Below are 15949 nucleotides of genomic sequence, written 5' to 3' on the forward strand. Positions count from 1 at the left end.
TAAGTAAAGTAAGTATTGTTTACCTCGGCACCTGTTTCCTCCACCCTTCACTGGGCAGCATGATGCTAATTAACAGTTTTTAGCTCTGTCTTTTGGCAGAGAGATACTTTTGCTTCCACCTGCTCACATTCTCACCACTTGCAAGAAATCTTTGTCACCTGGAGGAGTAAAATGACTCATTGGATTGTCACAGAGATATTCAACCTGTCACCTCTACAACTGAAAAGGTAAGCAGCATGTTACCATAGTTTGCCTGCAACCACTCCTGGGGTATAAACCATCAACTAGGAATCTTAAGCCACCCCTGTCCTAGGCTTATCTTTCATTCTGACTCCCAGGTGGAACCCTTCTCCTTGCAGTCAGACTCGAGGCCCCAACGCCAGCTGTTTCTTGGCCTTCCTCTTTTCCTCTTCCATTGAGGGTTGCGGGTGATGATCTTTAATGCAGGCTTATCCATCCCCAGCATCTTTTTATGAGTTCTTCATGAGCAGCGAGTTGAAAGTAGCTGCCATTGGTCATTGCTGTTGATGGTTTGGGCCAGCAGATTTGGAGGATTTTCATCAGACATATGTTGATGAAGGTCTTGACTTTGTTGGTGATGATCACTGTTTTCCTCCATGTTTCTGCTCTGTACAAAAGGACCAACTTTACATTGGTTTTAAAAAGCCATGATTTTGTTTGCAGGGTTAGGTCCATTGAGCTCAAATCCTCTTTAACTGAATGAAGACAGCCCTTGCATTGCTGATTCTTGTCTTGACATCGGCGTCTGTGCCGCCCTGCTTGTCTGTGACATTGCCCAGGTAGCTGAAGGCCTCAACCGCTTCCAGTGCATCGCCTGCAAGAGTGACTACATTTGTGCTGGCTGTGTTAGGCTTCAGATCTTGGTTTTTCCCCTGTGGATGTTGAGGCCAAGGTGTGTTGTTGTGGCTGCAACTTTGTCAGTCTTCTCTTGCATCTGCAGATGGGTATGCGAGAATAGGGCCAGGTCACCTGCAAAGTACAGGTAGTCAAGCTGCGTCCAAGGTGTTCACTGGATCCCATTTCTTCTCCTTGCTGTGGATGTCTTCATGATCCAGTCTGTGGCCAGCAGGAGGAGAAAAGGCGAGAGCAAACAACCCTGGTGGGCTATGAACCTCATTTCAAAGGCTTCCGTGAGTTGCAGGTCATTCCCTCGTAAGGGATCCTGATGATTCTTATACGTTTATTTGGCGGCGGTAGTTGCAAAGGAGTTTGCAAAGGGTCTCTCGGTCCACATTGTCAAATGCCTTCTCATAGTCAATGAAGTTGACAAGGATGGGGGAGTTCCATTTAATCGACTGCTCAATGATGATGCGCAGTGTTGCAATCTGGTCTGTGCAGCATCGACCTTTGCGGAAGGCAGGTTGCTAGTCTCACAACTGAGCGTTTAAGTGTTCATTCATTCTGTTAAGGGTGACTCTGTTGAGCAGTTTGCTTGGGGTTGATACAGAGTTACCCCTCTGAAGTTTGTGCTGTTATTCAGGTCCCCTTCCTTGAGGATCTTGATCAGATATCCCTCGTTCCAGTCTGATGGCACATTTTCCTCTTTCCAAATTCTTCCAAACATGGCGTAAAGCTGATCCACTGATGTTTCAATGTCTACATTCAGTGCCACCTGCAGGAATGTTGTCAGGTCCTGCTGCCTTCCCATTTCTCAGATGTTTGATGGCTTGCCGTATTAATTTTTTTATTTGGTCTGCCTTATCCTTTGGATCAATGTCCGGTGAAGACTGTGGCACAGGCTGATTCAGCAGTTCTTTAAGGTCCACCCATCTTCATTGTTGTCCTTCGTTACCCATGACTGTCTTCACCAGCTTTGTCTTCAACAGATCCTTCTGGCTTGCAGTATCTGCCAGTGAGTTTCTCTGTTATGTTGTAGAGTTCTTTCAAGTTGGCTTGCTGCTCCCTGGGCTTATGCGGCAAGACCATTGATGAATCTTTGCTTGCCGGCTCCTAAGGTTCTCTTTGCTTCCTTGTTGGTTTTGGTGTATTCACTAAACAATAGCATCCCTGCAACTCTTGGTTAGTGTTAGCTCTCCCAGAAGACCTTACTCTACATAGACCTGTCCAGACTTCGCACCCGGGAGAGAATCTACCCGGGCGACGAAACAATGAGACTGGGCTACTTCCAAGGAACTTTTGGTTTACCATTGGAGGGTTCCTTGACCAGGCACCTTAGACCTCCAGTCATTGCTCAAAGACCGCCCAGGGGTACCGACGGACAGAGCGGGGCCCCCTTCCCTGAGTAATTACCAGGTAGAGGTGAGGGTGACACCCAACTATTGTGGGTGACCGACAATTTGTTCCACTGCTGCCAAGTTGGATAATGTCGGTGGAGTATACAAACTGTTTACTTTATAATTTAGCACTTTTTTGGTTCTTCACTTCATAGCAGCAGCTATTTATATTTTCTAGCTAATTGGTCCTGAGGAATGCCCCGATACTTGTAGATCCTTGAGAGGGCAGAAACATGTCGACCTTTCTTATCGTCTAACTTTTGAGTTCAATTGTTAGCGGTCTGCTTTTTTAACCATGACAGGGGCACTCTGAGAATAAAATTGGTATGGAGTTCCCTGAGTCATTTTTAACACACCCTTTTCGTATTATTTAGCGCTGCACCTGTTATTCTTTGTTGTTGAACCTTCTTCACTTGGCAAGAGTCTATGCTTATGGGTTTCATGGTGTGCTCTGTTGAGTCACCAGCCATCCTCTGATTGGTAAACAGCCGAGGGCATCCCAGTCATTTTCCTAGACTGAGAACCCGAACGAGAGGAGGCCAGACCCAGATGATGACAACTCACGATTTGTGAATGATGGGTTTTGGACAATTCAGGTCTCTCCTCTTTCAATGAGGTGGTTGGTATCCTTAACCCGTTGACATACATTCTGCTTACTTGGTCTCTCCCCGCTCACTCTTTTACCCGTGTTTCCAGACCCAAGGTGTAGTGTGGTATATACCTTGGAGCTCAGCCATACTAAAAATACACACATCTTTGAATGCCTCCTGCCCTCAGCTTGCCAGGAGGGTTTCTTGCACTATCTCATTCTACTTCCTCATCACAATCCCTCCTCTCTTTCGCATATTTTAAATATGCTCCTCCATTCCATCTTTACCATGGTTTCTTCGCCCGCCTAACTCTCCTTCCTCCTCCATGTAGTCCCACCACTTCTTCACCTTCCTCATGCCTTTCCTTTTGGTCTCTTTCATCCCCTGTAATCTGCTCCATACTTCATCTCCTTCCCCTCGATCACTAATCTGACCTCCTCTCCTTCCATTCCTGCACTCTGATTCTCTTCCATCATCTTTTTCCTAGTCATCCGTGTCTTAAATCCCTTTTCTTACTCTCTTACCAGCTCACCCCTCCCATGCTCTATGCCCAGCAACTAGACAGCAGCTTGTGCTGCTGTTCACCAGTTGCTGAGCACTAATATTCAGAAAAATGTTAAATAAACAGATACGCATTTATTAAACTGAAAATAAATGCTTGCCTATTTATTTAACATTTTTTAGACCTCCTTACACAATCCCTCACCCACCCAGACCCACTACCGCCACCCTGCTGGCATCAGTGCGGCCTCGGTCCAGGGGCGGACTGGCCGGCACCACAGATCGTACTTTGCAGCCCCAGGGCAAATGTTTGCTAGAACCCACGTTCTTTGCACCCCCTTTCATGTCACCATCTTCCGCCCCTCGTGGCACTCCCTGTCACTGTGCTCTCCTTCCTGTGCCCCCTCCTGGGGTTTTCCCAGGCCACCGCTCTATCTTCTCTAAAGCCCCCCCTGCCCCCCCTTTCACCCCTTTCGCAGCCGCATGTATCAGCCTAAGTGCCTTCAGCTCTGGAGAGGAGCCTCAGGGGGGAGATAGTGATCATTCATCCTTAACAAACAAAGAGCCCAGCGCCCCCACCCCCGTCACAGAGGCGGGCTGGTGTCTTACTACCATTTCAGCCTCCATACCTACATTCAAGCAGTGGGTTAGCAGGTCAGCGCGAATGAATATCAAACCGGAAGAAAGGGCAGTAAACACACTCTCAGCAGGGGTACGGAGGCCCTTGAGGGACATACATCTCCTCTTCCGGACCCATATCACAAGAGGAGAAACTGAACTGAACGCATTACAGAATCAATTTCATAGATCACGTAATGAAATCTGGAGCTCGGTAATGAAGCGTGTGCATTACGCACTGGGGCATTGAAAGCGCTGATGGACTGCAAATGAAATGAGAGCGAACGAAACTGATGTTGCCTCAATGGTCAACAAGGTTGTGTGCCCTCCTACCCGAGTCATGGTTTGGGTGAAAAGACAGTCGATGTGATGTGAGTTAGTTAGGGCTTTAAGTGGGCCGGGTTTCACCAGTGCTGAGCACCGGCAGTATTTTAAAGGAGCCCTCTAAACGGGTCTCTATTGGGCTCTGTTTTGTGCCCTGGCACAGGCGGTCCATTTTTTTTCCCAGACTGCAGTGACAGCAGGCATGTCGATGTGCGTGTGCTCACACTGCTCACTTTTCACTAGTGGAGAAGTTACGGCATGACGTCATGCCAGGTGAGCGTTGTAGGAGAAAGGAAATCCTTCAATTAGTCATTTTCTCTCTGGATTTCCCTTCTCTTTTTGAAACGCAGGAACAGCAACATTGTCGCAGTGTCACCAGGGCTTTAAGTGGAAGCTTTTTCAATATTATATACAAGTCATAGTTGCTGCTTATTTATCTTCTGCAACTAACAACCGTTGACAAAGGCAATAGTCCTGTCTAGTTGTTGTAGGTATGTTACTTTTTGTATCATATATCTGGATGCAATGACAGAAACAGCAAAATGAGATAAACAAGAAAAACTAGCTATTACGACAATATACGTGTAGTATGTGTCTGCCTAGGAAAACCGATTGGTTTTGTATGAAGGCCCTCACCCACCAACCTAGTTGGTGGCATGCTTCATCATCGGGTCCCACCCAAGGCACCAAGTGTACATCAGGTGAGCGGGTTTTGTTATGTGAGTGTGAGTGCCAGTGCGTTGAGTGAGGCTTTAAAATTCTGTCCATACACAGAACACCTGTGGGCAGTTATCACACCCTGTATCAAACCGTACTATGGGATGCAGCCCAGTCCCACAGTATAGCCCAACCTAGAGCCAACCATCACAATGGCCATATGTACCTCCGTGCCATACGCCGTGAGTACGGCGCTAATTGTCATCACCACTGGCACACTCGAGTCATCGCAATTATTCCCTTGTGTTTTTCCCTCCTAAATAAACACTCCACTTTTCACAAACTGGCCATCCCGCCAGAGTGCAAGTAAGTGCACAGACCCGGGTCACGCTCGCGGTACCGCCACCAGTCGCGCAGCCCCTGGCCGCAACTGCGTGTGCACCTCCTTACCGCTCGCAGCAAGACCCTGGCCAACCTTTTTATAAGGCCTTTTTCTCCCTCTCTTGTAATCCAAGTGCGCACAGGTGTCTCGGACCCCAGGCAGAGACCCTTGGAGCTTTGTCCCCCGTAGTTAGAAGTAAGCATTGATTCTGTATATAAATTCCTTTTCTCTTTCTCAATTACCACAGCAACTAGCTCGCGCCTCCAGGTACTAGCACTTTTATCACATAAATACCTCATTCCGGCTAATGCCACGAATCGCCACTACCGCCTGAGCACTGACGACTTTACCGCATTACACTTTAGGCACCAGACGCCGCCTCACATATTACGTGCCTTAAACCCACGTATACTCAACCATATGTGTCTGTGTTTGTCCTGTCCCGTTTTTGTTGGCCGAACACCTTGCCATGTCATGTTTCCAGATTTAAACAGAACAGCCATACACATGCACTGTTTTTCTCTGTGTTAACCCACTGTACCCTCCTTAAGAGTCACATGTATGAGGTTGGTTCCATTGTACTCAAGGGACTATAGTCTGTTGTAAAGGGCTTGCTTTTTAGAAATAAAATAATATGATGCACTAATGCAGGCGTGTTTAATGTCTGAAAGATCCCATTTTCCAGGGACATATGACCCCCGTGGAGCTGAACAGCGATGACACAGAGTTGTACCCAGGAGAATCCCCCTAACAATAAGAAAGAATAAGATACATAGCACCACCAATTGTACAACAATCGAAAAAGAGAAGCTCAAAAAATAACAAATTGAGACCTTGTCACACTGAGCAAGACAAACTGCAACCACGCTGACTTGCAAAGATGCCCACAATGGGAGTTACAGACTCATCTGCCTCCATCTAAGGAAGAAACAAGTAAAGAATGCAATCACTCTTGGATGAATCAAGAAAGAAACTGAAGCTAATAAGGGTCGTATGAAAATGGAAAAATACCAGCTTTATTCCAAAAAATCTATCTGATTCAACAGCGAAAATAGCCCCAATAGGAGGCGATTCACATTCCAACAGAGCAGTTATCGGCGCCATGCTAAATGATATCCTGGCCAAAATCACAAAGACACACCCCAGTGTTCCATCCTGTTTTTATGGCCCATGCTGTGCTGAGCTGAAAGTTTTAGTGGCGAAGTAGAAGGAAAACATTTGGAGCTTATAAAAGGTTTAGCACAAACCACAAGAGTACATCACACCACACTACATTGAAGGGGAAGTCATCTCAAGTCTTATGCTTCAAACTATCTTAATCTAGTGTATGTTACAAAAATGACCCAAAAGTCACAAAGCACCTGAACTATCACCAAGTCTGATGTACTAAAGCCACCATGTGCCCTGGGGCTAGTTTACCGCTAACTGCCATACTTGCCCACTCTGGCCTTCAAGATGCAAATGGAGCCTCAAGAAACACTGTCCCATTTATGATCAGTCGGGCCCACACCCCTACAGGCAACCCACATAAAGAACCTCAGAATAGTAATCAACAACCAACTCACCATAACAGGGTCTCCGTCTCCTGCTTCCACACACTACGATACTCAAGATCTTTAAATAGCTTTCCACCAACAGTTGCAGGACAGTCACCCTAGCCCTCATCACCAGCAAGCTGGACTACGGCAATGCACTCTATGCTGGAATCAACCCAACTGACCAGAAGAATCCAGATCACAGAAAACTCAGCAGCCTGGCTCACCCTCAAACTCCCACCCCACACTTACATCACCCTTACGTCAAAGAGCTTCACAGGTTCCCAATCCACAAAAGAGCGCTCTTCAAACTCCTCTTACAAGGCTTCACACAACATTGGTCCCACATACCTCAACAAACACATACACGTCCACAAACCTACCATACACATTAGCTCAACCAGACTCCTACTCGCATACATCCACCCCATATGCATTACCAGATCTGGCAGTCGTACCTTCTGCTACCTTGCTCCTAAAGCCTGGACCGACCTGTCCCTGCACACCAGAAGCTCCTCCTCAGTTCTTGAAATCCACAAGAAACTGAAAACCTGACACTTCCCATAGCCCGATTCTAGCTTGGACACTACAGTGCCTGTGTTAGCATCAAGAAACGCCCCTGGGTGAGTTGTCTACAATAAAATACATATTACACAACATAACCTTGAAGGACTCAGTTCCTTTTTTTTCACACTCATCCAACCTCTAGGGACGATCATAAAATGTAGAAGCACAGACTCAATGGTTATCAACAAGAAACCACGTAAAAGGCAGCCGCAATATCATTTTAACCAACCTTTCTAAAGTCATAAGGCCTGCAACTATGGAAGAAACCTGTAGCCTGGTTCAGAGAGCAGGCTAAAAGAGGATCGATCTGGAGAGCACATATAGATAAACAGAACTACATTGTACTTTGCATACAAAGAAAATTGAAAGCTCTTTAAAAAAAGAAGGCAAAAAGAAAATGCCCCAATATGAATTTAGTTTTTGGTCCCATACTAACCCCCTTTAAATTTCTCATTTACCTCCTGTCTGTCCTTCACATTCAGAGCACAAAACGGTATGGTTCGTCTTGGAATACCAAGCTGTGATTGGTGCCCCAACACAGTGAATCCACTTAGTTAACTGAAGGGTGCATATATGCCTTGATAAACCCACTCTCTGTAATTTTCGGTTTGGATACGTTCAGTAAACACAAATTTATCCCTTAGGGTACGAAGATTTATATCATAAGGTCCTATCAACACACTTAGCCATGAATCATTCGATTTCAGTCATACATCCTGATGCTCTGCAGTGAAAAATTCACAAAAAGATTAGGTTATCCAGAAGGAGTTAGGTGAAAAATATATATATATGATTATATATATATATATTGTTTATTAAAAAAGTTTAAAAACACATATTTAAATACACAATTATCTATACAACAAGTCAATAAACGAAATAATAATAATACGACAAAACATACAATAGTGCAGGAGAAATCACAGCAAAAAGACAATAAAATCTGTCTTATGTTCAGTTAATTTATAAACAGTTGGTTCAACAAAAGGTTTGGTAACATTTCCTGATCCCCTCATGGGTGTTGACCACTCTAAATTTAACTTGCAGTAGGGCGTCGACGCGTTTCGGCGGTTTATGAATAATTTTAACCACCTTCCTCAGGACAATTTAATGTTACTTCTCCTTTTCAATCAGCATTACCCATATTATCGCACCTATGTGTCGAGAACTGGTCATAGGATTCCTCTTCTTTCTGTTATGTTATGTTATGTTATTTATTTCTTCTATAGCGCACGGCTACTCCAAAGGAGCATCCCGGCGCTTTAGCGAAGAGAACTTATGCAGAGTGACAAAACATAACAACTAAAAGCCGAAAGAAAGAACCATAAAAGAAACCCTATGCAGAAAAAAGCCAAGTCTTTAATTCCTTCCTGAAACAAGAAGGTTGCTTGCCCTTCTTAAAGTCAGAGGGAGCTCATTCCAGCCCCGCGAGGCCAGGTAACGAAAAGCCCGGCCTCCAGTTCTGGTGCGCTTAATGACCGGAACAACCACTTTGGCCAATGAGGAAGAACGTAGAGCCCTGCTAGGCTGGTAAAAAGAGAACCGTTTCCCAATATACTTGGGACCAATACCATGAAGGGCTTTGAAAACAAGAGTGAGGCTTTTAAAGAGGATCCTTTTAGAGATGGGCAACCAATGCAAAGGTTTTAGTAGCTCCGCAGCGTTGGCCCGTCTTGGAAGTCCGAAAATAGCTCGGGCCGCAGAATTCTGCACCACTTGCAGGCGGGTCAAAAGATATTTGGGTAGACCCAAATAGAGGGCGTTCGCATAGTCTAAACGCGACCCTATTAACGCCTGCACGATGGTTCTTTTGTGGTGATGTGACAGCAAAGGAAGAAATTTCCTAAGCATCCTGAGAATGCCAAAGCATTTCCCTACGAGCCCGATGACATGGGGCCGAAAGGATAAGTCACAATCAATCAGAATTCCTAGATTCTTTGCCTTCACAGAGGCAGTGTCCGGGGGAAACATGTCCTGTGGCCACCATGCCTTCCAGTTGGAAACAGGAGTGCAGCCAAAAAAAAGCAACTCCGATTTGTCGGAGTTGCATTTAAGACCCTGACAACGGAACCACTCGAAGACAGCCTCGAGACAGTCCCTAATCCGTACGCCATCGAAGACCCCACCACTGTCACATGTGAACAGAAGCTGGGTATCGTCGGCATAGGATATGATCTGGGCGCCGAAGGATTCCGCAACTGCCGCTAGAGGGGCCAAAAAGATGTTAAACAGCATGGGGCTAAGAATGGAACCCTGAGGTACCCCCACCTCTAGCGGCAGCATATCAGCGGAAAAAGGAGGCGCCCAGATCATTTGCCGGCGGCGGGTCAGAAAGGATTTAAACCAGCTCAACACCGTCCCCCTTAGGCCGATTTCCCAGAGTCTTAACAGGAGGCCTTCATGGGGGACGGTGTCAAATGCCGCCGACAAATCAAGCATGACCAACACGGCCTTACCACCAGAGTCTAAAACCTCCCTAATGGCATCGGTAACCTCGAGAAGAGCAGTCTCCGTACTGAAGTTCGCACGGAACCCAGACTGAGACGCGTGAAGAAGGTCGTTCTCTTCGATGAAATTGGAGATCGACCGATGCACATGCTTCTCGGTTACTTTAGCCAGCGCCGGGAGGAGAGAGATCGGCCTGTAGTTGGCATGAATGAGAGGGTCAAGGTTTGGCTTTTTGATCAATGGTAGGATCAAAGCACGTTTCCATGGCTGAGGGACCACGCCAGTGGACAGAGAGGAGTTAAGAAGTGGGTTCAGCAAGATGTTAACAGCTGACGCCACCCTCCCCAGACACTTCGCCGGACAAGGGTCCAGCGGTGAGCCTGATTTTAAGCCGGACAAAAGATCCAACGAATTGTTAAGGGTCATAAGAGGAAATTCAGACATAAAAGGCCCATCACCATCCAAAAGGGACAAGGACGAGCTACAGCTAACAGCCAACAAAGAGCAAGCAGGACGGAGGGAGTCCTGGATAGATTTAATTTTATCCACAAAGAACTCGGCCAATTGCTTGATCCAAGTTTCAGAGTGCGCGTGAGAGGGGGTATATAAGGAGGGAGACGTAAAGTCCTTAACAATTTTAAAAATCTCCCTACTCGCATTGTCAGCCTCATCTATTCTTTGCTCCAGAAACTCCTTTTTCCCCACCCAGATTTGTCTGTGGTATGATCTTTTCTATATGGAGGACCCTGTGTTTAGGTTTTAAAGTTTTTTCTGTTATTCTTTTATTCCTTTGTGGTTCCTGGGGTTGTTTTCTTATTAAACCTTCAATCCCCAATTTCTGAAATAAATGTTCCTTGTATCATATCTGTGGATGCTGAACTGTTTTTCTTTCCACTGCTGTGATTTCTTCTGCACCATTGTATGTTTTGTCGTATTATTATTATTTCGTTTATTGACTTGTTGTATAGACAATTGTGTATTTAAATATGTATTTTTAAACTTTTTTAATAAACAATATATATATATATAATCATATATATATATTTTTCACGTAACTCCTTCTGGATAACCTAATCTTTTTGTGAAATTTTCACTGCAGAGCATCAGGATGTATGACTGAAATCGAATGATTCATGGCTAAGTGTGTTGATAGGACCTTATGATATAAATCTTCGTACCCTAAGGGATAAATTTGTGTTTACTGAACGTATACTGATGCTCCATTCCCTTTGGGTTCATAAAGGAGTAACTCTCATTGTCTTTGAGATTTTCTGTTTGGAGCCATATATTTTCAGGGATACAATCGAGACTACCCAAAAACGCCTAGTGAGATTACCCATATCTTTATTTCTTCACCAATCACCTTATAAACCATGTATTCGTAGGCTTTACCCCGACCCCTTTTTATTTTTGTAAATTATTTTTGAGTTTTTAGAGACGGAAATGTGTCACTTAAAAATTCAGAATTTGGAAAAGTCATGAACCAGAAACGGAATTTAGTTCAACGAACCCTAGCCACGAAACAACACCTGACAATGACATACTCTGTGCGCATCGGTTTAGGCGTGCATACAGACGAATGAAAAGACAACAGTAAAGAGGAGAGGTGAGCTCTCATTGGCTCATGGGGAAGGTGGCCTCCCCAGACAAGGTGTTCTTCATGTGTGTTCATATGTCTGTTACCATGGAGCTTTGTTCTGCCTTGCTCGCTTGAGCATCATTTCAGGACCTTGTATGCATCAAAACCTGCAGATGTGTCCGTCAGGTGTTTCAAGGAGAGCTCTTTTGGATATATGTGTCAGCTTTAAAGGTTATGTTTAGGCTAGTTTCAGTGATTGCTTCAAGGGTTGATTTCTGTCATTCAGCTTCTAGAAGTTGTACACTTTGCTACGATTGTAGTCACTGGTATACATAGAGGTCAATTTATTGATTGGTAATGATTTATATACTTCGTACTCAAGAGATAGTTGGAGTTCGTCTTTCTACGGCCCTTTAAGTGATAATGTTTCCTTGGTTGCCACACGATCAGCCTTTCATAGACTATGGTTTCTGAGTTTATGCTTTTGTGATTGCAGCTATCATGCAGTCGTGACTGTTGTGTGGCCCACCTGCGCTGGTTGTGTCGCCTGCCACATTGCTTGTGAAGGAACAAGACTGGCACTACACTTCTGTTTAGACCACCTTGCCTTGAAATTCGCCCACTGCCAAATGTTATATATTTTTAGATGTTTTTGATCTTTCAAGCCATTTGCTTTTATATTTATTGTTGGATGCATTTAAGTGGGAGTAAATCATGGGTCTGTTTTATGTAACTTTAAGCATGGTACCCTCCTGCCGCCCCCCTCACAAACTGTTGCACAAAAATATTGCACTGTTCGAGCTGGACTCTCTTCTCTCAAGTGTTTTTCAATGATGCTCTGTGAAATATACTCTTTTGGTTGATCCGTTGTGCTTCTCCATTTTCTGGTTTGCATAGCTTAATTTTTTTAAGCATATCGGGCTTTCCTTTTGCTCTGACTTCATGCAGACATGCACGGGTGTCCAACACAGGTGTATGAGGGCCAAACTGGTGTCAGTTTTTTACCATAGCTATTGACCCCATAAAAGATCCCTATTTATCGGAATGGAACTTATGTCATTTGGATATCCTGAATATCTAGCATGGCTCAGGCATTCTTGGACCTCCATCTCCTCTTTCCACCTCTTTGAGGGGGGTGCCCGCGGTTTGGGCATTTTAATTCCAAGTAGGATACACAATTTCCTTACAGAGCGATTTTTCTCTAGCAGAGGACTTGAGTGATTAGCACCTAAAATTGCCCACTAATCTCTGAAAGGTTGGAGCTTCAATGGTTCCCTCTTCAGAGTGACATGAGAAGATCCATCTTGAGAGACCTGGAAACGTGACATCTTACGCGTGTCAAGCTAATACTGCAGGGAGTCACCAAATCATATGTTGTTCCACCAAACTTTAGCCAAGATTCGTATTTTAACAGTGCCCCAAGCCTTCCTAAAATGAGTTTAAAGAACGGTGTGTGGACGAAATATCGAGAACACAAATATCATGGGACAGAATATTGTATCAAAAATATTGAGGACAAGAATATCGTAAAGGTCATTTCTTATGGGTAAGTAAAGTTTTACTATATATAACTCCACATATATGTACTTTGACGATACATATATATCTTTAAGGTATGTAGATCTGGAGTTAAGAATAGTAAATGTATACCTATCTACTTGCACTTACCTACTCGATATTCTTGTCCTCGATATTTTTGACACAATATTCTGTCCACACGATATTTGTGTGTTCGATATTCTATCAGTGAACCATGTACTTTGACGATACATATATATCTTCAAGGTATGTAGATCTGGAGTTAAGAATAGTAAATGTATACCTATCTATTTGCACTCACCTACTCGATATTCTTGTCCTCGATATTTTTGACACAATATTCTGTCCACACAATATTTGTGTGTTCGATATTCTATCAGTGAACCGCCATAAACACTGACATGCTGCATCCTCTACACATGTCTCCCTTGCTCTGCACCATGGCGCTCTCTACACCCCTCAAGCCCTGCTTCCTGCACGTACCTCTGAGTTGAACCGGATCTGACAAACATTGCAGGATATGACTGGTCTCTTGGTCTTTATCAATGGAACCCCAAATGTGTGGTTCATCACCGCCTTCTGTACCGGATCCATCTGCAGGAGGGGGAGGCAAGAAGAGGCTGTTAGATGAAGATTTCGAAAAGAGAGACACAGATATGGAAAAACACGGGTTCAAGAAAGGGGATATTTTGAGGAACATAGGTTACCGAAAAACAAGGGAGAGGAGCAACAAAGTGAGTAAATGTAGTATCTGCAAAAGTAGAAAAGGAAGCGAAGCAAAGGAAGAGAGAAGAGGAAAGGCGAAAGGGGGTTTGCAATATCTACAGCTGAAGTAGTTTTCAACAAGCTGAAGAGAGGAGCAGGGATAGAAGAGGGCGTAGCAAGAGAGAAGGAGACAAGTCACCAGTGAGTCAAGGTGCATGGGAAAGGCTCAGGAAAAGTACATGAGAATGGAAAGAAACGTATTACAAGCAGAAGAACAAAGAAATGTAAGACAGACAGGAAGGGGAAAGATTACAGTACCATTGGCAAGAGAAGAGGATATTAGCTGGACAAGATGGAGAGAGAAGTAATGACCGATGGTGAGAGGGCGGCAGCAGAAAATAGGAAGAGTGACTAGAGGTAGGGTTAGGAGCAGGAAAGGAGCAGGGGAAGGATGCCTGTAGCAGGAGTGGAGGAAATAAGCAAGGGAAGATGTTGGATGATGCAACTGAGAAAGGTCAAGCTCAGAAGAAAATGGAGTAGACGTAAAAAGAGGGAGAAAGAGTTGCAACTATGAATGCACAGAGACGTAATCAAGGCGAGGAACCATGGTCGGAGCTCATTCCATTTGAGAGCGAGAGGGAGCGCTGACCACCCCTCTGCTGCCCGAAGGCCCTGGGTGGGGAGGTGTCCAAGTGGCAGCTTGTCCAGGTGTGCTGCGGCGGGGTGGAGTGCCATAAGGCTCTGCACCAAACCTCCCACCCTTCAGTCTCCACCAGGTAGAGATCACAGGCGTAGAGCCGCCTCAGAAGGAGGCAGGAAGGAAAGTGGGTAGAAGAGTCACACGGGAGGCGGGAGGAAGCATGGAAGCAAGATACAGAGGGAAACACGGGCACAAGGAGCGCGCGAGAGAGAGCACAGGAACGTCTGTAGGAAAGCAGCCCCCACTGGAAACACGAGCACACATCCTGGAGCATTTATTGCGCAAACAGGCAACCTCAGCCTCAGCCTCCCAACAATGTACAGACCAAACCCTTCATTTCTGCCATTTACGAGGAGATGCCTGCAGCAACTGCTGGCAAGAGATGCAAAGGGGCCACCGAAATGTTCTCGCTGGCAAAATGTTCAAATGGAGAACTCCCTCCAGGTGTCAAGCCACCAGCTCCCATCTGGGTCTAGTGTGAACGAGAGGGCTGCGGTGCCCATTGCTGTCCCTCCATGGAAGTGCCGGCCTGGGCCCACACTGGGCACGTCCTGGCATCAGAATGAGCCACAGTCAGGATCAAGGGCAGCGTGAAGGCCCCACCTGACCCCTCTCCCGGCACGGAGGCGGCTGGCTTTTCAAATCTGTCGCCATGTAATTGACTATTGTTGCAATTAGCACAGCATATGGTGCTTCCTGGAGCAATGGCTGCTTCAGATTAAAATTCCAAACACATCATTATTTTAAAAACAGAGCAGGACCTGACAGGGTGGAGTGGCGTTGGAGGGGAGTCAGCTCCTGTGAGAAGCGCTTTACTGCATTCTACATACTGCAGCCCTCCGCTCGCTCTCTACAGCATCCCTCCACACCCTCACCCCTCCATCCCTCCACACCCTCACCGCCCCATGCCTCCATCAACTCACAGCTCCATCCCTCCACACCCTCCTCACCGCTCCATCCCTCCACACCCTCACCACTCCATCCCTCCACACCCTCCTCACCGCTCCATCCCTCCACACCCTCACCACTCCATCCCTCCACACCCTCCTCACCGCTCCATCCCTCCACACCCTCCTCACTGCTCCATCCCTCCACACCCTCCTCACCACTCCATCCCTCCACACCATCACTGCTCCATCTCTCCACACCCTCCTCACTGCTCCATCCCCCACACCCTCCTCACCGCTCCATCCCCCCACACCCTCCTTGCAGCTCCATCCCCCCACACCCTCACCATTTCATCCCCCCACACCCTCACCGCTCCATCTCTCCACACCCTCCTCGCCGCTCCATCCCCCCACACCCTCCTCACCGCTCCATCCCCCCACACCCTCCTCACCGCTCCATCCCCCCACACCCTCACCACTTCATCCCTCCACACCCTCACCGCTCCATCCCCCCACACCCTCCTCACCGCTCCATCCCCACACCCTCACCGCCCCATCCCTCCACACCCTCCTCGCCGCTCCATCCCCCCACACCCTCACCACTTCATCCCTCCACACCCTCCTCGCCGCTCCATCCCCCCACACCCTCACCACTTCATCCC

General features: G+C 46.2%; 1 protein-coding gene across 8 annotated transcripts in view; it reads right to left on the bottom strand.

Annotated features, from left to right (window-relative positions):
* Positions 1-15949, bottom strand: part of ZNF385A (zinc finger protein 385A) — a 483068-nt gene that overhangs the window by 176399 nt on the left and 290720 nt on the right. For all 8 annotated transcript variants that reach the window (XM_078688401.1, XM_078688410.1, XM_078688394.1 and 5 more), the window contains one exon: positions 13479-13589. In XM_078688401.1, coding sequence (XP_078544527.1) covers positions 13479-13589 — 111 coding nt within the window. The remainder of the gene's footprint in view (positions 1-13478; positions 13590-15949) is intronic.

This window comes from Lissotriton helveticus, chromosome 1_1 (assembly GCF_964261635.1).
Source record: "Lissotriton helveticus chromosome 1_1, aLisHel1.1, whole genome shotgun sequence".
NCBI lineage: Eukaryota > Metazoa > Chordata > Amphibia > Caudata > Salamandridae > Lissotriton > Lissotriton helveticus.